The following is a 25,307-nucleotide window of genomic DNA, read 5'->3' as shown; positions in this document are numbered from 1 at the left end:
TCCCCATTCTCTCCCATCCTTTCCTCGCAAACCAACCCTTACTCTCCCATACCGTCTCTTCCATCTTTCATCCCTAACCTATCCTCTTCCATTCTATTCCGTATTCCCCTTTCTTCTATCCTATTATCTCAGGTTCTGCTATTTTCCCCTTCTTTTCGTCTACGTACTAACCTTTCCTTATCCTTCCCTAACATCCCCATCCTTTCCCAATCTTCCATCCCTTTATCTTATTTACTTACTTATGTATTCCCCTTTCTCCCATCCCTTCCTCTCAGTCCCTACTATTCCCCCCTTCTTTTCCCCTACACCATATCCCACCATACTCTCCCCCATAGCCCCCTATATCCTTCCTCAACAACCCCAGCCTTTCCCAATCTCCCATCCCTTCCTCCTTATACACTGGGCCTTTGGAAACTTGTCCCATAACTACTAAAACTCCGCTGTTCTGTACGTTCCAATAAGAGGGGCCAGCGAGCGGCCTTCTCCAGCCTCCTCCTCCCCCTCCCTACCTTTGCCTCGACCTCCCTCCCTTCTTTTAAGAGCCGCCGCCGCCGCACCTTCATGAAATATTTCCTGGACCGGGAGTAAAGGAGCGACGGACAACGAAAGTTCCCCGCCGAGATGCACCACCAACCTGACCTTATGAAGTTGGAAGACAAGCGATCCAGGTGACCTTATCTGAGCGAGGGAGGCGAGGGAAGGAGTGATGCTGCGCTGAGTGGAGAGTGTGATGGAACGGGCGTGGGAAGCTAAAGATGGGCAAGGATGGATAAAGGGGATTGAGGGGAGAGGTGGATTGGATTGGATTGGATTGGATTGTGGATAGTAGGAAGAGGGGATTAAGAGAGAGGATAGGAGGTGAGGGAAGGGTGAAGAGGATGGGGTCGAGGATGGCAATGAGGGGAATATGAGAGATAGAGATAGATAGATAGATAGATAGAAAGAAAGAGAGAGAGAGAGTGCTGCAAAACTAAAACAACTACAGCAAGAACGACAACAACAACAGAAGTAAAAACCGGGGGAAAAAAATATTGAAACCGAAGTGACGTAACACACACACACACACACACACACACACACACACACACACACACACACACGACACATACATACCAAACCAAAACAGCGGACAGACGTAACGAAGGAAAAAAATAAAATAAAACAAAACCACACAAAAAAATAGACAAAATCAAACAAATAAAAAAAAAACATAAGAAGAGACGAATGCATAGGTAAGTGAATGAAAAGCAATAAATAAACAAACAAACAAACAAACAAACAAACAATGCACAAATATTGAAAAGCAAAACAAAAACAAAACAAATGAAAAGCGAAAACAATAAAAAATAGAAGAAAATAACAGAAAACTCAGAGAAAGAGGAGAGAGAGAGAGAGAGAGAGAGAGAGAGAGAGAGAGAGAGAGAGAGAGAGAGAGAGAGAGAGAGAGACTTGCGGCGAGTGAGTGGGCAGGTTAGGTGGATGGATGGAAGGAGACCAAAAATTAAATGAAGCGAGTCCACCCTTGAAAAGCTATATCGAAAACGTGTGTAGCGCTAAGAGCCTGAAACGAGAAGTGTGATATACTGACGGGAGGGGAGGGAGAGGGAAGGGAGAGAGAGAGAGAGAGGGAGAGAGGGAGAGATGTATGTGGCGAAGGCGGGGAGAGTTTATCAAGCCACACTGCCCACTCTCCCTCCCTCTCCCTCTCCCTCTCTCTCTCTCTCTCTCTCTCTCTCTCTCTTTCTCTCTTTCACGACCAGCTAAAAGAAAATGCCAGATTCCATATTTCACTTACAGGACTTTTTTTTCTCTCTTAGACGGAATGTTTTTTTGTGAGAGAGAGAGAGAGAGAGAGAGAGAGATTAGCTAATGAAAAAATACCTATAACATTAGCGCCCTTCATTACAGATCGGGATAAAAGATCTCTCTCTCTCTCTCTCTCTCTCTCTCAGTATGTAAGGCGCCCCCAACTCGCTCTGAAAGACTCGAATTCTTGACGCGGTTTTTGATCAGTTTGCGTGTAAAATATCTCTTAATAACCATCGAGAGAGAGAGAGAGAGAGAGAGAGAGAGAGAGAGAGAGAGAGAGAGAGAGAGTTCTTTTTCCCAGCCATGTCGTCAAGAAAGTGATATCAAACTTACAATTTCCTGGGCCATAACTTAACTCTCTTTTTCCCTCCAGTCTTCCCCAACTATACTTTGCTAATTTCATCTCCTCCTCCTCCTCCTCCTCCTCCTCTTCAGTCACAACCACCACTTCCTTCTCCTCTTCCTCCTCCTCCTCATTTTTTTATTCCTTTCTCCTGCTTTCAATATCTCGGTCTAAATCCTATTCTTAGTTTTCTTTTACATTTTTGTTCTATTCTCCTACATTCGTTATTCCTTTTGTTTGTTGCGAATCTTTTATACACACACACACACACACACACACACACACACACACACACACACACACACACACACACACAGAGCCAGTAAAGTACACAATCGGAACACGTTCAGGACGAGGAATAAATAAACGCGAAATACAACAGCTCTTCCCTTTAAAGCGAATATACATGAAGGGAAGTGAAGAATGCAATAAATACTGGACAGAGGAAAGGAAATAAAATGGGAGAAATGAACTGCCCGGATCCCATATATCAAGGTGGTGGTGGTGGTGGTGATGATGGTGAAGGTGGTGGTGGCAGGAGGTCATGGGTGGTGGTGTGTTGAGTTCGTGGGTTATGGTGTTGATGATGAGGTGGTGGTAGTAGTAGTAGTAGTAGTAGTAGTAATGGTTGCTGTAATGAGGTGGTGGTGATTGGTTAGTGATGGTTAGTGGACTGCAATAGTGAGAAGTGGATTGGCAGATGGTTGCTGCTGGTTCATGTTGGTGGTTGGATGGTGGTGTTGATAGTTGTGGTCGTGGTGGTGCTGGTGTTTAATTATTGTAAGAAGTAACTTACAAGAGGAGGTGTTGATGGTGGTAAGCAAGTAGTTTAAAGCATAGAGAGTTTGTGGTAGTTAGTGAAGGTAGTGGTGATGACTTAGTAGTGGTGAGTTAGTCAGTGGTCGTATAGGTGGTGATATATAGTGGAGGCTTATTGAGATAGTTGTGGGTTGAGTTAATGCTCATTGTTGGGGTAAGACAGTATAAATGGCAGTTATATTAGTAGCAATGATGGTGGTAGAGGTGGTGGCGATGGTGGTAGTGGTGGAAGCTGATTGAGATAGTTTTGTATTGAGTTAATGATCGTTGTGGAGGTAAGACAGTAGTGAAAGGAGTCGTGGTAATGGGGATAGTGGCGGTGGTAGTGGTGGTGATGGTCGTAGTGTCGGTAAGTTGTGGTGATGGTCGTAGTGTCGGTAAGTTGTGGCGAGGCGGCGGGGCAGAGAGGAAGGCAACTCACGCACGGATGAGCGAGGGCTGTCTGATATTTGCATTGTAATATCCGCAGGTCAGGGGCTGGAGGCGGTGTGTGTGTGTGTGTGTGTGTGTGTGTGTGTGTGTGTGTGTGTTGCTGGTCTTTTAACATTAGTATAACGCTCTTCTCTTTCTCTCTTCTCTCCTTCCTCCTCCTCCTCCTCGTGTTCTTCCTCTTTCTCCTCGTTCTCTTTTCTCTCCCTTTTAGCAATTCAATATCACCTCCTCGCTCCCTCTTCCACCTCCCTTGATATTGGAACTCTCCTTCAAGTTTTCCCTTCTCGCTTTCCCTCTCCCTCCGTTCATTAGTTCTCTCTCTCTCTCTCTCTCTCTCTCCTCTTCATTCCTAACGCAACTCTTTTTCGTCTCCGTCTTTTTTTTTCACTCCTCGTCCTTACCTGTTTGTTTTGTGACTCGACGTAACTCTTTGCCTTCCCTTTCTTTTCCCTTCTCCTTTTTCTCTTGTGTTACAGCCTCCGTATTCCTTCATTTTCCTGTTGCTTCTATTCTTCCGTTTCTTTGTAAGCTTAGTCACCCCCTTCCTTTGTCCTATCCTTAAACTGCTGTCTTTGGTAACCCCTCTTTCCTTTTCTTTCCATTTTCTTTTTTTCTTCTAATGTTACACTCCTAATTTCTTCACCATTCTCTTCCTTTCCTGTCTCCTCCATACTTCTATTTTTTTTTTCTCTACGTCCATCTCCCCTTCCCTTTTTCTTTATTCCTTCCCTTCCTCCTTTTTCTTCCTTGTTACTTCTATTTTTTTTCTGTCCGTCTTTTTCTAAACTTCCTCGCCTCCTTTCTTTTCTCCCCTTTCACTTCAACTCCTCCCATAATCCCCCTTTTTCAATTCTCTATACGCCAATTTAGTTTCCTTAATCTGCTCCTCTTCTGCCTTTTTGTTTCTTCGTCTTCCCCTCAACTTTAGTACGAGTTATGGTATGCGGTTAGACCCTTGTTGCATATCATTTTAATCCCCTCTTCAGTCAACCCTTTCTTAAACTTTCTTCCCTTTTACTAATGAAGACTTGTGCCATAGTCTTCGTCCCCTTTCTTCCCTCTGTTCTTCGTTTATGTTGCACTTCCGATTTCTTATTCCTTTTCTTTTCAATCGTTTCCGTTATTCTGTCCTTCTGTACCTCAATTTCTTCCTTTCTTTTCCTTGTTCTCTTCGCATATCTTCTCATTATCTCACTTCTCCATTCTCTTTCACTTCCCATCCTTCCTTTCCTTTTCCTGTTCCTTTCCATGTCTGTCTCTCTGCAAGCTCAACTTATTCCCTTCTTTTCCTTTTTCTCTTTGCATTACTTCTTACAATCTCACTTTTCCATTCTCTTTCTTTTCTTATCCTTCCTTCTCTTTCCCTTCCCTGCTCCTTTCCATGTCTGTCTCTCTGCAAGCTCAACTCATTCCCTTCTTTCCTTTTTCTCATTGCATTTCTTCTCATTATCTCACTTGTCCATTCTCTTTTACTTCCCATCCTTCCTTTCCCTTTCTCTCTTTGCCTCATATCTTCTCGTAATTTAACTTTTCCATTCTCTTTCTTCTCCTAACATTCATTTCCTTGTCCTCCATTGACCCAAGAGCCGAATTCCTCTTTTCTGTCCTATTTTCCTTAACTCACGAACCTCTCTTGGGGAACGTTATTATTTATTATTGTTATTTATTACTCTTCCCTACACCTCCTCTCGCCCACGTTCTCTCTCAGCCTACCGTCCATTAGTACCAATATCTTACCTATGAAACTCTCTATATAGCTTCCCTAACTATGACCCTTTTATCATTCTTCATAATTCATCTCACCTGTCCACCTTCTCTCCCAGCCTCCCTTCCTTATCCACCTCCCTTTACCTATAGAATCATCCGTAACCCACCTTCCCTTATCCTCCTCCTTTTTACCTATGAAGCTCCTCTTATCCTCCCTTTTTTGCCCTTTCCTTCTCTAGTTAGCAGCCTTTTTTATTTCTATACTGCATCTTCAGCCTTTTCTTTCCTTTTCCCTTGTCTTTCCTTCCTTTGCATTCCTTTAATTCCCTTCTCTCTATACCTTACTCTTTGTACGTTCCCTTCTACATCCTTCTATCTACGAAACTCCCCCATACATTCCTTCATCTATCTCTCCCTTCCCATACTTCCTCCCTTTCGCAGCCTTGCCCTCTCTCCCTCACTGACTTAACCCTTCCACGGGGGACAAAGGGAGGGCAGGAAGGGAAGGAGAAGGAGGGAGCAAGGGAGCTTCAATAACGTTGCTCTGGCTCATCTATAAAGCTGACGAGGTGATCACCCTTCTGACGCAATGCCGTGTGTGTGTGTGTGTGTGTGTGTGTGTGTGTGTGTGTGTGTGTGTGTGTGTGTGTGTTAGCGTTTTCTCTGGTGTTTGTGTAGTGTTTGAGGTGGTGGTGGTGGTGGTGGTTGTGGTCAGGAAGGAGATTAGGGGAGATGAGGGGAGGAACAACGGTGACATCCTTTGTATAACAGCCCAGATTGCGGCGACCCTCTTCCTCTTCCTCTTCCTCTTACTCCTCTAACCCTCCTCTGCTTCCTCCTCTTCCCCTCCTCCAACCCTCATTCCCCCTCTTCTCTCTCCTGATCTTCTATTCATCTCCCACTACTCTTCTCCCTTTCTCCCCTCTTCTTCTTTACTTCCTCCTCTACTTCCTTCTTTTCCCCTCCTCCAACCCTCATACTCCTCGTTTCTCTCTCCTCATCTTTTACTTTTCTCCCCCTACTCTTCTCCCTTCTCATCCTCCCCTCTTTAACTTCCCTCCTCCCTTCTACTTCCTCCTCTTCCTGTCTGCCAACCCTCACACTCTTCTTCTCCCTCCTCATCTTTTACTCCTCTCCCCTTACTCTTCTCCCTTCCTCTTTTCCTATCCTCTCCTTCCTCCCCTCCTTTACTTCCACCCTTATTCTCCTCTCTTCTCTCACCTAATCTTGTTATCCTCTCCCCCTACTTTCTCTCTTCCTCTTCCTCCTCTTCCCCTTCCCTGTCCTACCCGGGCATAAGGTGAGGGGAAGACGGTCTTAGAGGGGAAAAGAAGGGACACTGAGGGAAGGTTAATAGGTTTGAGGGCGTGAGGGAAGGGGACGAGGAGGAGGAGGAGGAGGAGGAAGAGGAGGAAGAGGAAGAGAAGGAGAAAGAGAGTAGCGTGGATGTCGTAATTGATAAGCATTTTGTCATCCATCCTCTTTAACTTCAAACTTCATAAGTCATCCGTGTGGTTATTGTTTAACGGGCATTCTCTCTCTCTCTCTCTCTCTCTCTCTCTCTCTCTCTCTCTCTCTCTCTCTCTCTCTCTCTCTCTCTCTCTCTCCACCGACCGCCATTTTCCTCTCTCCCTTTTTCTTTCTTTTCTTTTCGTCTCCCAAACTTTTATTCCTTGAGTCCATTAAAGAGCCATTTGCTGATATCCTTGACACGCGATCAGCGAATGTGTGACCTGCTTCTCCCTGGACACTCCCTTTTCCTTTGTTTCTCTCCCTCCCTCTGTCTGCCTCCCTCCTCCCTTTCTCTCCCCCAGTCATCCATCAGGGCAGCCTCATCACCACGCGTCTCTTCGAGGGTGATGACGGGAAGGGGGAGGAAAGGGGAGGGAGGGGAAGGAAGGGGGAGTCGTGATGAAGTATGTGTCTCTACCTGACGGTTCTATTTGTGGTGATGAATTGCTTACTGTTGCTGCTGGGTGTTGCTAGTGGTGGTGGTGGTGGTGGTGGTGGTGGTCGGGGATGTAGTGGTGATGATGGTGGTGGTGGTGGTGTTGTGTAGTGACCCCTCCCTTTCTTCTACTCTCTCTCTCTCTCTCTCTCTCTCTCTCTCTCGACACGTTTAAGAGAGGAGGATCGAACCCCACAACGCCGAATCCAAGTACCTCTGTTTGCCGCCGATACGCCACCCTCTTCCTCGCGGCTGTGTTGTTTCTCTCGCAGTGCGTCCTTACCCTTCGTCGCCGCCCCAAGCTCCTCCGCTCCCCCCCTTTTCGCTGGCGTTTTACTGCCCCCTGTAAACTGCTGTGTTACTTCTGCCTTCCTGATATTAGAGTCCCCCCTCCCCCCCCTACCTCCCTTCACCCTTTTCAGTCTCTCGTTATTTTGTCCTGTACTCCCTCCTTCTTCGTCTTCGTCTTCTTGTGATGTGCCTGTTTCTCCTTCTGCTATATTTCTCTTTCTTCTCTATCAAGCAATTTTGTTATGCTTGTGTTGTTCGCTTCTACCTCCTCCTCCTTTTCTTCCTCCTTCTTGTTATGGCTCTTCTCCTCCTCCTCCTCCTCCTGCTTCTTCTCCTTTTCTTATATTGTTCTTTCCCTTTGTTCCCACTCATCTTGTTCCTCTTCTGTTATTATCTCTCTGCTATTACTGTATCTCCTTTTCCTCCTTTTACCTTTTTCTCACTCTTAATGTTTCTCCTTTTCCTCCTCCTCCTTCTTCTCTAACTTTTTCTCCTCCTCCTCCTATTTCCTACTATTTCTGTAACTCCTTTCTTCTACAACAACAACAATGCCAAAATATACACCAACACCAACACCTACTGCTGCTATAACTATACTTCAGATCCATAAGCAACCTATAACTCAACCCTCCTCAAGGCTCCCTCCCTTCATCCCCCTCTTGAACGTATATTATGGACTCCTTTTACGCCCATTTTCACGACAGTAGCAGCTTCGCCCGTAAAGAGGCAGCACCGGGACCAACACCCTTCACCAGCACCGGCACCCTTCACCAACCCGTAAGAAGGAAGGGGTAAGACGAAGACTGAGACTATAAGAAGAGGCAGAACACGTAATACTAATCTCTTTAAGGCCGTATAGCTTCTTACTGGGCCTTATAGACTACGTACAGACAGGCTACGGGTTAAAGACACTTATTTTCTTAGTTCTTTTCTAACCAGACGATATAGGGACCCTTGTTTTTATCCTCTTGTAATGAAAGGCATATTTACTCTTCCTAAAGCTACAAACGCATATTTCTTTGTTTTTATCGACTTCTACACAAACGCACGCACATTCTTTTAACTCTTTTACCCCAGATTTTTTCATTTCTTCCATTTAGGTTACATATACCAACTCCTTAAGTCTCCCCTTTAATCTTCTTCCCTTGGTTACAGACTCGTGTTTCTTTGTTTTATGCAACTTTAGGCTACACACACGCATTTCCTAACTCTTCTAACTAGCCTAAGAACACACATTTCGTAGATTTCTTCCATTTAGGTCACAAACGAACTCCTTAAATCTTCCCCCAGCACGCCTAAGGATTCGTATTTTTTAGCCTTCATCCATCAACGCACCTCTTTTTTTAACCAGCCTCTGGACACACATTTCATACCCTTCTTCCAGTTAAGTCACCCATAGAAAATTCTTACGTCTCCCTCCAGCAAGTCGAGAACACTCATTTGCTAGACTTCTTCCAACTGAGCTATTTTCACTGAGTTCGTGTTCTTCTATTCGACAACCTTGTCTCACACGGGTACGTTCGGCCGTTACACTTGATTGGCTTTTAACACTTATTACGAACTTGTTACCGATCGCTTTGCAAGGTTATTAAACGATGCTAATTCTGCTTCGTGTCCTAAATTCAGTCGGGTCAGAATCAACGCTCAAAAAGAAATATAACTGAAAGAAATACAGATAGATGTATAGATAACTAGATATACATAGATAAATAGAGACAGATAGATAGATAGAAAAAATATATAATGCTACGACTACCAGTGACTTACAAGACGGGTAAATAACTAACCATCAGGTCCAGGCTCCAGGGTTCCTCAGGGGGTCAGGTCTCCAGGTGAGGGGTAACCTTCGGAGGGGGAGGGAAGGGAGGGGTAAGGTGCCTCTCTGGGAAGGTAAAAGAAAGAAATGTTGATGCCTTTCGTCCTGTCTTCGAGAATAACGTAAATAAATAAAAAGTGAAAAAGTAAGACTGGCCCAGTAGTTCTTTTCACTCCTTCGTCCCTTTGAATGGTAAAATCTCCAAGAAAAAAATTATATTGATGTCTAGGAGAATCGTATACCCAGAAAAAAACCCAGTTGATGGTATTTTAGAGTTCACCAATTAGAGGGATGAAGGAGAGATGAAACTGGGTAATTTGGATACTGAGAAAATATTACAAAATACACAAAAATAATTCAGTCATTCCACAGTTCACTTATAGTTAAAAAGAATGAAGGAGTGAAAATATTGTTTAACTTTTGCATAAATGAAGAATAAATATAAATCATATATATAATAATAATAGTATTTCTAAAGCTAACCAGTGAAGGGATGGAAAGGTGAATACACTGGCTAACTCATGCGTGTAAATAGTCTAAACTAATAAATAAATATATTAAGACAAAATAAAAATATATTATACAGTATATGAGGACTGAAAAAAACAAAACCGGAAAAACTGTTTGGCTTTTGTGCGTACACTCAACACAATGCCTAAACAAACAGACAAACAATACTGCGAGTCATCTATCAATTCAGGCAAATAAATAAAACTAATATTCAGTTTAATCTCTCTCAACGCTTCACATTTATATATATACTGTTGCATCAAAAACTGTCTCCATTTTATTAAACAATCTTGCAGCGTTTGAGTGATCTTTGAGTGTCAGATTGCTGATTATTAATTATTTATATATAACTATACAACTCACCGAAGTTAATATAATGCTAAATAAAATAAAAACTTCTAATATTAATTCTTCCTAAACGCACACAACTATTTCGGACGATCGCGGCTCTGAAACACACGTCAAACTTGCCAACTTTTATCATAAAGTGGAGAGAAAATGAAGAAAAGTTTTCCCTTTGCAAAAGTTTTGAACCTTTTTGTCAAATTCATCATTTTCTTGTCCGCGTTTATGTGCCTTGTGTGGCGAGTCTGGCCGCGGCGAGGCAGACCGCTCAGCGTGAAGCAGCGGCGGCGGCGGTGGGGGAGGCTGCAGGAAGGAGCGTGGAGGTAAGTATCTTTTAAGGAATTTCAGGGAACAAGACAGCAGCAAGAACGAGTATGCTCACAGTTCTCGTAGTTTCAAGGGCGAAGTAAACAGAAACAACTAGTAAGTACTCAGTTCAGGATTTTCAGGAAGCCGAAGAGGCAGCAGGAACGTGTGCGCGCCCGTAGCCTTTAAGGGAATAGAAAGCGCAATAGACTGTTTCAAAATACAACTCCTGCTCTTACTGCTATCCTACAAAGAGTAAAAAAATATACGTACGTACCTTTTGAAGCACAGGTATGACACGAAAACAAAGGTAAAGAAATATATCAAAGCACAAATCAAATAAATGGTATAGATATATATAAAAAGGTGCCGCGAGAGAGGACAACAAAAACACCGAGTCATTACAAAAATATCGTAGTTTTTATTTCTAACATGTATGTACATTCACTTCTCACACTTTGAGTAGCAATGTTGAAAATGTTGCAAGGACACAATCGTAATGCAGGCACAACAAAATGAGATATGTCTTACAAATCACGCCGGCGCACCTCAATCACCTCCTCCTCCACCCTTTTATCCACCTGCTCCTCCTCCTTATATAGCGGGCTCCGGCGCCTCCTTGGTCTAGCGTGGGCGAGGACTCAGCCTATTAACTCTTGATTACTGGGGGAAAACAACGCTGACAACACGTGCACCTCGACCTAGCACAAGACAAACTATCGTACGTCCTCTCCCTCCGACCTCCCTTGACTGACTGACTTTCTTACTCGGTTTCTTCGGCTTAAATTTAACATCGTCCGAACACGAGAGAGAATAGTCTATAGTCCTAGTCCTCGCACCCACCACCTGTCGAGAGAGAGAGAGAGAGAGAGAGAGAGAGAGAGAGAGAGAGAGAGAGAGAGAGAGAGAGAGAGAGAGAGAGAGAGAGAGAGAGAGAGAGAGAGAGAAATATAGAAACATACACACCTTCAACCATATTCAACCATGTCTATTAAATCTCCACCAAAGACTCCAGTATTGCCAAGATCGGGTCGCTTTTGGGGTAAGAGAAGGAGAAATTTCAAGGGGAACAACAGTGGGTGTCTAAGGAAGGGTAAAGGGATTGGGTTTTAGGAGTGGGGTTGGTAAAACAGTTAAAGCTAAGGGAATGGGGAGGATGGGGGGAAGTGAGGAGTGTATGGGTCAATGGGGGTGGGTGGGTTTGCAAAGGGTGAATATTATGCTTTTTATAAGGCAAGTACTGACCCCCTCAGCAAGACACAAAGACCTTCGCCGCGTGTGCTGAGATGAGTCCTAGAATATTGAAAATCAGCACTGGAACTCGAATTTTTATGTCATTTTATTTTTCACGTGCCGGCTCTCTCTATCTCTCTCTCTCTGATATCATTCAAGTCCATTTTTTTATTTCGATATATAACTTTTACGTAACTTACGAGACTCAACTCTAAGCAAAGGTCTCTCTCTCTCTCTCTCTCTCTCTCTCTCTCTCTCTCTCTCTCGCGGGAGGTGGGTAAGATATAGCTATGTTATGTTATGTTGTTTAATGGCTACTAGAAACTCTGAAAACGCACACACTACCTAATAATGAAGATCTCGCGCAGTAGTTAAGTGTTTCGTCATTAATAAGGTCATTGTCGCAACCCAACGGAACCTATGCGCGGCCGAGCGACAAAGATCCGCAGACACCGAGCAAACGAAGACAAGAAGAGCCTCAGCGGGGGTGGGGGTCGGCGGGGCGAGGGCTGAAGAACGCCCATAATAGCGCCTCTTCCTTCCTCCACGCCCACATCCCCCTCCATAGAGAGAGCCTTTGGGGGTGGTATGCAGGCAGACCTCAGGGGTATGTTAAAGCACTCAGTAGGGTCTCTTCATGTATGTGTGTGTTTGTATGGGACTGATAGGGTGCATTTGGGGGTAGTGGGGATAGAATGCAGCCCTCAAGAGGTATACTGTAGCACTCAGATGGATAGGGAAGAGAGTGATAGCTTCTTGTTGTGTGTCTGATTATGTAGAGTCCCATTTTATCCTTTTTCCTTGAACATTTGGTAAAAAAAGGTTGATATATTTGTTTTGCCCTTGATCTGAATCCTTTACTGTCAAAAAAGGGTTGGATACTGTGCCTTTGCAAGAGTATGAATTCTGTCTTGGGTGTGGTGGACTCGCAACCAATCACGAGAGGTATAAATAGTGAGATGTTTATTGTGGTCCTGAAAGTATTAGTGAGGGTGGCACGTGTGTTTATGGAGGTGCAGGGGGGGGAGGGAAGGCAGAGACTGTAAATATAGAGAAAATGAGTACGTTTCTCTAAGTGTTGAGGCTATATTACCTATATCGCGCTGGGGGGTTGGGGGCGATGATGAGCACCAGAGGGGGAAGGGGGTGGAGAGGTAGACCCCCACCCCAAACACAGAGACAAACAGACGAACAGACAGACTGACAGACAGACAAACAGCCGACCGACAAGGCACAGGAGGAGAAAGGCGAAAGGAATGATCAAGCTGAGGCTGAAGAAAGTGTCGCAGAAAAGAGGAAAGGAAAAAAGAGGAGAAGAAAGAGGGAAAGAAAGAGGAGGAGGAAGGAAAGTGAAGAGGAAGAAGAGGAAGGAGGTCGAAGATAACTTTATATTGGTCCAAAAAGAGTATTAATACGAAGAGGTTCAAGAAGATATACATTATACTTATTAGGTGAAGCGTCGCCCGGGGCCAGACACGTGTATTTGGCCTGGGGGGGCAAAGGGGGGCGTGAGGTGAGGGAAAGTAAGGTATATGTCCTCGCTAATTTGTACGCGCCCTTCCATTCTGTACTCACACCAGGAATGCGAACTGGGGAATCTTGATGTACATAAATGAACTATATTGTCAGAATCGAGAATGTTAATTATGTATATTTTGACAAACCTTCATTTTTACATATATTGAGCTAAATGAATCATCTAGAAAAACAAGACACCAATCACTTTAAGAACAAGATTAATATTTTGCTGTCCTCTGTCTTGTGAAGATGTACCAGGCCTGGCAACAGCACTCCGAAGCAATAAACTCGGGGAATGTAGACCAACTAAACTTTAACAACTGGTATTTCGTTTTTTGGAATTGGTGCGAGCTGTTTCGAGTCATCAAGTATCCATATTATTTTTTCAGGTTATTTTTCTCCCCTAATACAAGTACAGGTTAGAACGGGGCGTACAGATTGGAGAAGCTCTGATGCTGTGCCGCAGTGAAGGATGCGCGAGACAAAGACGTGTTAAGGCTCTTGGGCCCTCGAGCCGCGGTCATCGTTCAGTAAGGTAAACTTTATCACAGAAAACATTAAGTCATCGTAACGTTCGTATGATCATGTTATCATTACACTACGCAGGCGACGCGGCGGTACACGGCGTCCGCGCCACGTCCACGGGTGACTCACGTTAGGAAACATCTAGTTATGTACACGCTAATGTCTGCCTATTGCCCTTATACACTGTGTTAGTGAAGAAAGTGCAAAAAAGAAACGGGACCCGGACGACCCAACACCGGACGCGCCTTCAGCACCGGCCGCACGCCACGTCTCGTCAAGGTTCCCGCAGCAACACGGTGACCGCCCCGCCGGCACACCTGCGGGACGCTGCACGTTTCGTAAAGGTTCCCGAAGCAATATTATGATGCGTCCAGACGTGCCATCAACCATGCGTTGGCAACACTGGAACAAATGAGTTTGAGTTCATGACGGCAACAACAGCTGAGTCACTCATCCTTGACGCGCTGGTAACTTTTAAGGTTATGAAGGTAAGAGCTGAAGCGATGAGTGTGTTTGCACGAGCCAGTCCAGTGACCAGCGCGTGTGAGTTCATCCGGCGCCCCTGCCGCCAGCATGTAGCCTCACCCACAAGGTTCCCGTCATGGGCGGATACCACTGTCGGTAGTCAGTGTTACTAACATATATTACAAGTTAGTGTGGTTAGACAGTGAGGAAACTGCTGGTGACTGGGTTCTTTAACATGTTGCCGCATGTGTGAAGGCACGTCATGACGCACCGTGGGACCTCCCTCGCGGGTTCACTTCACTCTGAACACCTGGCCACTCGTCATAACTAGAGGTCCCTCCTGCTCCGCCCTCCCCCCACCCCCCTGCGGGCCAGGGTGCCAGCCGGCGCGTGCCCGGGTCCGCCACGAAGCACAACAACACCAGACAGACGCCATCACATCAGACGAGGTTATTGAGTCCACTGTTCAGGGGTCATGACTGCCCCGCCCCGCCCCGCCCCGCTGCGCCACCCCGTCCAGACTGCCAGGGGTGAGGTGAACCAAAGACCAAAGACACAACCCAAGACATTGATGCACACTGATCAAGGAGACTGATATGTGAGGGGCGAGGGGCGAGGCGGGGCGGGGCAGGGCGGGGCGGGGAGGGGTGAGGCATGGAGGGGCGGGGCGGGCGCTTCACCTCGCACGCGCGTCATAAGGCCATGGTCCTGAAGCTTGTGGCGGCGCGGCGCCCCCCGCCCCCCGCCCCGCGAGCCCCGGACCAGCAGCACCAGGAGCCCCGGGCGGCGCCACGCTCCCGCCACTTAGGCAGTGATGAACACACATGACGAGGCAGCTTGTAAAAGTTATTGACTAGGCGCACTTAAAAGATTGAAAATGCAACTGTAAAATCTGGTCTCATGATATGTACATGTAATAAATTTTTATACAAACATTCATACATACATACGTACATACATACATACATACAGGTATATTATATATTTACATATATCTGAAGCATAATGTATAAATGAAGCATTAATCGCAAGGATCTCCACCGTCACAAACGAGCCGCCCACCCTCACTCACCTCTCTATGTACACAGCACGGCGCCGCTCAGCGACACAGTAACTCGACTAGATAAGACGCTGACTGACTGACTGACTGGCAGGCTGGCTGGCCGCCTCCCGCCACGCGGGGAGCGGCGCGGCCTGCTACCGATAAATACTCTCATCAACCTTCAACTTGCCAACACAACACCCACGCTCCCCGTCCACACTGTCTCCAGGTAACTACACTAATAACGAGGGTGAGTAACCCCTCGAAGGTCCACTAGGGTAAGACATATCCCGTAGTGTCAAGGTCACTGCTGTGGAAGCCGCCGCGCCCCGCCCGTCACTGCCTAAGCTGCCGGCTGTCGAAGGAGCGGTAGAGGAGGCTGCGGCTGTAGTGTCGAAGGTCCCGCTCGAAGGTGGCGTAGCCCCTCCTGGTGGGGGGCAGCAGGTGGCCGTCCTCCAGCTGGTTCATGTCCCCTTCAGAGAGGGCGTGTTGGGTCCCACTGAGCGGCGGGACACACTCCCGCCGCGGCTGTAAGCACATGTCCCACCCGAGACTGGCGATGGACCTCCGCGGGGACGGCATGCAGCCCCCGCGGAGGTTCTCCAGCAGGTCTCAGGTAACAGGCGAGTAGCCAAGGTTCTTGCGCTGCAGAAACATGTGGATCTCACGGAAGGTTGGCCGGTCAGCGTCTGATCGCTTCCAACATTCCCGCATCAGGTCAAATATCTCCTTGGGGCAGTTGGTGGGCTGAGGCAGCAGCACCTGGAGTGGTGGGGGGGCAGGTAAGATCAGGGTGCTTAGGCTATCTATTCCACGCCTTACATCCCCCTCCGAGTCTCCACACTGCCTCCCTCTCCCTTCTAGGCTCCCACACTCACTCCCGCCCACTCTCTCCTCCCCCCGGATGCACACTCCACACATTGCAGGTAAATTCAGGCCAAAATTTTCGCCACTTGAGTTATCGCACTTGAATCCTTAATTATTTACCTGACCTACGCGGTGATGAGGATGAGGAGCCGCGGCCGCCTGCACACTCCCCATGATTAGCCACCACATCATAAATACGCTCGCCAGGATATGAAGGTCAAGGGTCACGTACGAACCGCGTCTTCACCTAACGCATCGCCGTGCAAAAACAAATAAGCTCATTTCCGCCCAGATATAAAAATCACGCCGCAAGAAACATAAAAACTCGTTTAAATGTGAAAGCCTCAACAAAACACCGCTAATGCGCATCAGGTTCGTAGTGCGTTTTAAAATACCGAAATCTCAACATATCTCGCGACGAAACGGGAAAATTACGCAGCTCAGCCATCCTTTGATAAAACCCCGACGCAGTGTAAATAAAAACTCAGTCAAATGTGAAGAGACTGAACAAAAGACCGCAATAATAAACAACAAAACGAAAAACACAATAAAAAACAAATTATCACCATATTCGGCTCGCCACGCCACTCTTTGCATCATAAAAAGGCAGTCAACATACGAGAAATCTTAACGAACATTTCCACGACTGACCGAAAAACAACGATGATGATAAAGAAATGCATATAAAAACCGAATTACCAACATCTACGCCTCGCCGTCTTTGCACTCCACCCAACATTCTCGGCGGCCATTGCATGCACACCAGCCTCGTCCTCACCTGTGTAGCCAAATGCCTTTTGCTTTCCCTTCCTCAGGCTGTTCCTCCCGTGTCCTCTGGCTGCTGCACACACACACACGCGCACACACTGAGGACTCCCGTACGCAAAGACACACGCATCGCATCACAGTAAACGCAAAACTACTAAAATTAAAGACAAAATATGAGTAGAGAACCACAACGTGTCTCTCCCCTCCCAGCCGAGCGTCTCCAGTGACCTGTGAACAATGACACTTGGCAACCCCCCCGTGGATGGCTCCTGAACCCTGGGCCGTCCGGGAGTGTTCGAACCAAGCTTCACTCTCTTGATTCATCGTTTATTCCACTCGCATTTCATTCGTCTTAGCTCATGGGTGTATAGATCAACATTAGCGTACGAATTCATCTCCTAAGACTTGCGATATCACGACTTAGATTGCTGGAGGACGTTATTTGTGTTTACTTCAGTGAGAACTCAGACGAAGGTTCACTCGTTCGATTCTTTTCTCTCGACTTTATTTGTGTGTGTATAAATTTACGTTAAGATACGAATACAAGTTATCAGTCATTATGTCACGTTTTAGATCGCCCAGAGGTGTTGTATTTACGATTACTGGTGGCGGGTACAACGATATTCCTTTGTACGGTGGTGGCCTGAATGTACCTGCTTATGTGGATTGCTCGTTCATCCTACCCTCTCTCTCTCTCTCTCTCTCTCTCTCTGTTCTTCTTTTCTCACCTTCCTCATATATTCCTTCTTTCACACATTCTCTCTCTCTCTCTCTCTCTCTCTCTCTCTCTCTCTCTCTCTCTCTCTCTCACACACACACCAATCCACGCACACACAGAGTAATGGAACACGGGAACAAGTTACGCGGAGTTGTGAGTCACTCGAGAACTATTAACACATTTACATGTAGATAAATATTTCAGTGTTGGAAGTGTGTGCGTACTGCTGGGTAAAGCCGATTAATTTATATACTCTCTCTCTCTCTCTCTCTCTCTCTCTCTCTCTCTCTCTCTCTCTCTCTCATCATGGTATTCATCAGTTCTCTTTTTTTTATTCTATTTCGTCATCCTCCTACATTTTTTTTCTCCATGATTTTTCCTCTTCATATAGAGTTGTTTGCTATCTTCTTCCTCCTTCTCCTTGCTTTTCCTCTTCATCTCCCTATTCTCCTCTTCCCTTTCCCTCCTTTCCGGCCATCTTTCTCCCTCCTACTTCCTTCTACCTAACTCTACTTCTCTTACATTACCCTTTTCTTATATCCAACCACTTCTCATCCACTCTTCCTTCCCTTCCTCCCACACCGTTCCACCTATTCCTCCTTATACCTTCCTTCTCTCATACATCCACTTCTCTTCCTTCCACCTCATTCCATCCATCCCCCTTCTCCTTCCTCCTCCTCCCTCACTTTCTTTCTCTCATCCACCTATTTCCCATCCACTCTACTTTCCTTCCACACCATTCCATCCATTGCCCCCTCCTCCACCTACTTCTCCCCCTCCTCTCTCACTTCTCCCTCCCTTCCCTACCCAACCACTTCCCTTTCACTCTCCTCTTCCTTCCACACCATACCATCCGTTCCTCCCGTCTCGCTTCCCTTCCCTTTCCGCCTCCTTCCTCACCTTCCTGGTCTCGTTGTGATAGATGAAGGAGACGTTCTCGATCACTTGCTCGTCCGTCAGTTCCTCGTAGGGCTGCTCCCTCGCCATGGTAAGGATCTCCCACAGCGTCACGGCGAAGGACCACACGTCACTCTTGGTCGTGAATTTGCCCTGCGGAGGATGGGGAGGAAGGAAGGAATAGATCACTTGCTGGGGGCGTCAGGGAGGTGGTGATGGTGATGGTGGTGGGGAGTGGGTGGGTGGATGGTCTCTCTCTCTCTCTCTCTCTCTCTCTCTCTCTCTCTCTCTTCATCTATCTATATATCTGTCTATCAAAGGTTGTGGGAAAAGTTTTAGCGGATAAATGAAGAAAGACAAGGAGAGGAGGAGCAGGGATGTTGGAAAAGGGGTAAAAAAAGGAAGATTAAAGGAGAGGAGAAATATGGAAGTTAAATGGAGAAGTTGAGGTGAATTATGAAGAAAAAAGAAATGTAAAAAAAAAAAAAAGTGGAGAAGAGATAAGAGAAGAGGAAGAGAGAGAAGAAAAAGACGAAAAGACGAAAAGATAAAAAATATGATAGGGGTTATGGGAAATACATAGAAATATACGTAGAGAGAGAGAGAGAGAGAGAGAGAGAGAGAGAGAGAGAGAGAGAGAGAGAGAGAGAGAGAGAGAGAGAGAGAGAGAGAGAGAGAGAGAGAGAGAGAGAGAGAGAGAGAAGGGTGTGTGTCCTTCCTTTCCATAAACTCAGAAGAGAAGGTCGAAGGGGAAAGGGAAGAAGGAAAATGAAGAGAAGAGGAAGGAAGAGGATGATGAAATACTGAGGGAAAGAAAAGGAGAGAACTTGGGGATGGGGTGAGAGTAGACGGAGGAGGAGGAGGAGGAGGAGGAGGAGGAGGAAGAGGAGGAGGAGGAGGAAGAGGAGGAGGAGGAGAAAAGGAGGAGGAGTCATAATATTCAATAACACCTCGTAAAGCGTCTCTTGAAACGGACTCTAAAAACTGACTGACTATTTGACTGATTAATCGACTGACTGGCTGACTGTTTGGCTGAATGACCGACTGACTGACTGACTGACTGACTGAGTAACGGACTGATTGACTGACTGTTTGACTGATTAAACTATTGCCTTACTGAATGAGTGAGGAAACGACTGACTGACCGACTGCCTAGCTGAGTGTTTGACAGATTAATCGACTGACTGAAGGACTCACCAGCAGGATCGACTCCCAGGCCATCCAGCGTATCGGCAGCAGCGCCTTGCCCTCGATCCTGTAGTAGTCGCCTGCGTAGAGGTTCCTGCTCATGCCGAAGTCAGAGATCTTGATGATGTGTCCCGCCCCCACCAGGCAGTTCCTGAAGGAGGGAGAAACGCGGCGCTACTGAACTGAAGGAACAGGAGAAGATGGCTAAAAAGTTGATGTACAGGAAGTTATGATGCTGTGTGAATAGGAACAATGTTATAAGAATAGAAAATTGAATACGATGTGAAAATTGCTAGAAAATTAAGAACATAAGAAGGTAAGGAGTCTGAAAGAGGTGTGCTGTGTGGAAAATCAATTATAACCAAAGTAAGCAAGGTGAAAAAAGAGAAATATGAGGAAATATGAGCAAGCAAATCATGTTGTAAAAATAGAAAATGGCTGCGTTGTGAAAATTGCTAGAAAAATGGAGTTATATGAGAAAACTAATTTTAAAGGAAGTAAACGAGGAGGAAACAGCAAGCAAAATGAGGTCACAGATGCGATTGGGAATACAATTAACATGATGGACTCAAACACTTAAATAGTACACAAGGTAAAATAATAAACTAAAGAAGCAAGAGCCTGGCGGTGTGACGAATTCCCTTCAGATCAGCGTCACTTCCCTTTCCCGGCCCAACTTGACCTGCCCGGGCGCTCACTAACCTGGTGGCGAGGTCTCGGTGCACGAAGTTGAGGGACTCGAGGTACTTCATGCCCGAGGCGATCTGAGTGGCCATGTAGATAAGGCATCCGTAACTGTGGAGAGGCGGGAGAGTGAGTGAGTGGGCGAGGCGAGGCAACGGCGTGCTGGTGATTTTAGATAGGCCTGGATTCTCTGACGCTTCTGGTTCACAATTTATTTATTTATTTTTTTGTTTTGCATCAGAGGAGACGGCTCAGGGGCAACAAAAAGAGTGCAAAAAAAATAAAAAGCCCGCTATTCGCCGCTCCCATAATAGACAAAAGTAAAGAAAAGTAGCCATAAGAGAAGTCAATTTTTTTTTACATCAAAGGAGACGGCTCAGGGGCAACAAAAAGTGAAAAAAAGGCCCGCTACTCGCCGCTCCCATAATAGACAAAAGTAAAGTAGCCAAAAGAGAGGTCAATTTCGGGTGGAGAGGTTTAAAGATCACAAAGAAGATTAGTCAAGTTCTCTCTATTTTTTTTTTCGAATTAACGGTAAAGATGTCTTGTCAAACTATTACTGGGCCCATAAAGTTACCCTTGGAAATACCCAATACTTCCACGAAGGTCTTTATCAAATGTGGGTGTGTTTGAGCCCCGAAATGTCACCGGAGAAAATAAACAAACATTTTTTCATAAAGGCGGAAATTTATACATAGTGTGCATTATTTTTATATATACTGTGAATTTTTATATCTCTGGAGTCTGTCTAATTCCAGATATTTGTTTATTTTCGTTAAGTCCTTAGTCTATATCACCGTTGCCAGATTATCGTACTCAGAGCATAGTATTTACCGGTTTCTGACGCCTAACTCTTGCCAAGAAACATCAGGAATTAACTATTTTAACGATGAATACAAATGAATCTCGTTATTGGGGTTCAGGAGACAGTTTTTGGATCGGAAGTCGGTATATATAAGAGGCCGAGTACGACAATCTGGCAACGTTGGGCCCTATATCCTTTCCCTTCCCTTACCTTTCATCTATTTTCATCTCTTTGTCCCCCCCCCCCTCTCCCCCACCCCACCCCCCTTTGCCATTGCGCCCACCCCACGCTCACCGGCAGTCGCCCCACCTGAGCGTCTTGGCGTGCGTGTTCCTTGGCGAGGCTGTCTCTGCGATGTGGGCCTGGAGGTACTGGTTGAGGTCCCCGTGTTCCATGTACTCAACCAGCATGCACAGCGGCTCCTCCCTCGAGCACACGCCCACCACCTGCACGATGTTGGGGTCCCGCAGCCCCGCCAGGATTTCCACCTCATGCTCGAAGTCACACCTGCGGAAGGGGAAGAAGGGGGAGGGTTAACTAGGAGGAGGAGGAGGAGGAGGAAAAGGATGCAAGCGGTAGAAACAGAGGTAAAGAAGTAGAAAAGCAAAGGTAGATGTAGAGAGAGAGAGAGAGATAAAGAGAGGTAAGGTTATTAGATTATAAATTAAACTAGATTATAGACAAAGAGAGGAGGGTGGCTAAGTAGAGGAGAATACAAGCAGTGGAAATAGAGGTAGAGAAGTAAAGGTTGATGTAGAGAGAGACAGAGACAGAGACAGATATAGGAAGCGACAGAGAGAGAGAGAGAGAGAGATAGATAGAAAGAGGAAGAGACAGAGACAGAGGGGACAGAGAGAAACACTGTACAAAAATAGGTCATGGCCAGTCGTGCGAGAATAAAACAACAGAAAAATAAAAGTTAGGGACGACACAGGAGGAAGGCAAAACTAGAGATCCGTGTACATGGACTGAATAACAAGGCGTGTGCGTGTGTGTGTGTGTGTGTGTGTGTGTGTGTGTGTGTGTGTGTGTGTGTGTGTGTGTGTGTACGTGTCTGTGCATGTTTATGAGGCCGTGCACGCGTATACACATGAGTGCGTGTGTGTGTGTATGCATGAGAGGGAGAGAGAGAACGAGAGCGAGAGATAGTGAGAGGGAGGGAAGGTGGGGCGGGGGGGGGGGGTCTGCATATACTGGTGGAATAAGAAAGCAAGCAGGTAGGAGAAGAGATTGGCCAAGTGGTCGTATGGGAAACAAGCAGGAAGAAGAGAAGTGCGCAAGAATATTGGGAAAGTATAAGCAGGTGGGAAGAAAGAGTAAGCAGGTAAATATATGAATAAACAGGTATGCAAGTCCTGTAAATGATGAAAGAGGTAAATTAAAACGTATTGTGAGCTCTGGTATTAGTGGGTAAGTGGAGAGCGTCAACAGGTACAGGTAATATTAAAGACAGGTAAGAAAGCACAGGTAAGGAGATGTAAGGAAGCAGTTGTGAATAAATACCAACAATGTGTGAGAGTTAATTAAGGAAAGGTATTAAGGTTGCTATTGTAATATTAAAGACAGGTAAGAAAGCACAGGTAAGGAAGTGTAATGAAGCGGTCGTGAGAAAATACCAACTATGTGTGAGTGAGTTAAGGAAAGGTATTAAGGTTGGTATTGTACGATACTTTTGCTTCTCACATCAGCTATTTCTAGAGGTCAAAGAGGGGGTCAGTCGGGTTCTAATGAGTGTTTCTTCAGGTTGTTGTTACAGAAGAAGGGTCGAACAACCACCAGTGTCATACAACTACTCTAGGAAATGCCCACAACTCCGACGAAAGTTTTGTCAAATATGTGTTCTTGTGCGCCGAAATGTCTTAAAATATGACCCTTATAAGTGTTCGGAGAGACGAGACAATCCCTCCAGAATCATTCACGAGTCCCTTCCAAACACTAATAAAAAAAGCTACCATGAGGAAATACAGGAACCAAGGTAGACGTTGAATATCTAAACAACCTAAAATAAGCAGATTCCAATAACAAACCATGACTGAGGAGGAACCACAGACAGATATAGTTTTAATGTAACCCTGAAGACGGTACTGAAGAAAACGGAAGCAATATTAATCAACCAGACGGCGGAACAAGAAATAACAAAGGACAAAGCAACAGAGGAAAGAAGAGGCACCACCCACCTGACCGCGTGAGAAGCCTCCAGTCTGAGAGTCTTCACCGCCACCATCTGCTTCTCTCCGTCCTCGTTCTGTACTTCGCCGAGATGCACCTGCGAGAGGGGGAGAGAAGGAGAAAGACGGGTGGTGAGGTGGGTAAAGTGGCTACAGATGACAACACACTGATCAACACACCTTACACAGAGAAAGTGGGGAAAGGAAGGGACGGGAAGGGTACTGAGGAGTTGGAGAGGTGGGGTTGGGAAGTGAAGGGAAGTGAAGCGAGAGAAAGGAGTGGGAGAGGAGAGAGGAACGTAAAGGAAATTTCGGTAGGGGATGGAAATGACGGGGACTAAAGGAAACGAGGGAAGGGGTTTGGGAGGGTGAATGGGAGGTAAACTAATTGAACGGGAAGGTATTGAGAGACTGAGAAAGGGGGGGAGTGAGGGAGGGAAAGGAAGGGATGGAAAGGGACGGTAACAAATGGAAACTGAGATGAGAAAGGTAAAGGTGAAGAACTGAGGGAGACAAGTGAGGGAGAGATAGGAAACAGTGAGAGGAATAGGTATGTGAGGCTGGAAAAGGAAGAGAGGAAGAGAGGCTAAAGGAAGGGAGTAAGGGAAGGGAAGGGAAGGGAGGAGTGGAGAATAAAGGAAACAAATGGAAACTAAGAAAAGGGAAGGGAAAAAGGGAGGCTGTCGAGGGAGGAGAGTGGGAATGTAGGAAAGGGAAGTGAGGGGAACAAAAGGAGAGAGGGCAGAGGGGGGAGAGAGAGAATGAAGGGAAGGGAATTGAAGGGAACAAATGAGAAGGTAAGGGAGAAGGGGAGAGGGTTGAGGGAGGAGACTGAGAATGAAGAGAAAGGTACTGAAAGGAACAAATGAGGAGAAGGGAAAGAGGATGACGGAGGGGAGAGAAGGGAAGTGAAGGGAACAAATGGGGATGGAAGGGAGGGAGGGAGAGGCCGACAAGGTACACTGACTCCGAAGCTCATTAGAAGCAGTAAGCAGGTATCTCACGTGTAATTAGCGCTGGATCTGATTAAGGGAGAGAATGTTCATACCGTGATCTGTGTGTGTGTGTGTGTGTGTGTGTGTGTGTGTGTGTGTGTGTGTGTGTGTGTGTCAGATTGAGTTGCAGTGTTGGAATTAGCAAGATATAATGACTACATAAAGAAAGAAAGAAACCCTTGCAAAAATATGGTTTCCGAAAAAAATAACAAAAAGAAAAGAAAAGGCAATGGAGAACACACACTGCAATTGCATTATTATTATTGCTATTATTATTATTATTATTATTATTATTATTATTATTATGAAAGTGAGAAAAATATATAACTGGATGTCAGGAAATCATTTACATTCCAACGCTAATGATGCAACTCAACGGCCGGGTGTGTTGTGTTGTTCTGTGTGTGTGTGTGTGTGTGTGCGTGTGTGTGTGTGTTTGTGTGCGTGGGCGTGGGATGAGCGCGTGTGATTACGGCACAAAACTCATTAAACACACACACACACACACACACACACACACACACACACACACACACACACACACACACACACAACGACTAACAAAAAAAAAAAAAAAAAAAAAAAAATAGATATTACTCGTGGAAACTCCGGCTCATCAACACAGTTACGTCACACACACAAAAATAACAGAATTCCACGGTTACAACTAAAACAACAACAACAACAACAACTATTCCTCTTCCTCCTCCTCCTCCTCCTCCTCCTCCTCCTACTACTACTACTACTACTACTACTACTACTACTACTACTACTAATAATAATAATAATAATAATACTTCCACTACCACCTCCGTCTCCACACTACTGTCACTACCATCACCACCACCACCACTACTTATATTTCCTCATTCTCCCAACCACAACCAACAACAACTCCACCATCACCACCATCACCACCACAGACATCACTACCACCACACCAACCACCACCACCACAACTATTACTGCTTCCTTTTCCCTCCGACCATAACCACCACTATCACCACCACCACCACAGACATCACTACCACCACACCAACCACCACAACCACAACTACTTCCTTTTCCCTCCCACCGTAACCACCACAATCACCACCACCTCCACTCA

At 45.9% G+C, this 25,307-nt stretch overlaps 1 protein-coding gene across 3 annotated transcripts in view; it reads right to left on the bottom strand.

The window, feature by feature from the left end:
* Positions 1-10,724: 10,724 nt before the first annotated feature.
* Positions 10,725-25,307, bottom strand: part of LOC127001553 (discoidin domain-containing receptor 2-like) — a 135,283-nt gene continuing 120,700 nt past the window's right edge. For 2 of the 3 annotated variants that reach the window (XM_050866195.1, XM_050866196.1), the window contains 6 exons: positions 23,214-23,302; positions 21,331-21,543; positions 20,250-20,342; positions 19,557-19,698; positions 18,363-18,512; positions 10,725-15,871 (listed from right to left, as the gene is read on the bottom strand). In XM_050866195.1, the coding sequence (XP_050722152.1) occupies positions 15,722-15,871; positions 18,363-18,512; positions 19,557-19,698; positions 20,250-20,342; positions 21,331-21,543; positions 23,214-23,302 (837 nt within the window). In that variant the 3' untranslated portion in view covers positions 10,725-15,721. The remainder of the gene's footprint in view (positions 15,872-18,362; positions 18,513-19,556; positions 19,699-20,249; positions 20,343-21,330; positions 21,544-23,213; positions 23,303-25,307) is intronic. The other variant, XM_050866194.1, reaches the window with a different exon arrangement.

The sequence above is a fragment of the Eriocheir sinensis genome, chromosome 21, assembly GCF_024679095.1.
Source record: "Eriocheir sinensis breed Jianghai 21 chromosome 21, ASM2467909v1, whole genome shotgun sequence".
Taxonomy (NCBI): domain Eukaryota; kingdom Metazoa; phylum Arthropoda; class Malacostraca; order Decapoda; family Varunidae; genus Eriocheir; species Eriocheir sinensis.
Note: the sequence above shows the minus strand (reverse complement) of the source record. Positions and strands in the feature narration are given on the sequence as shown.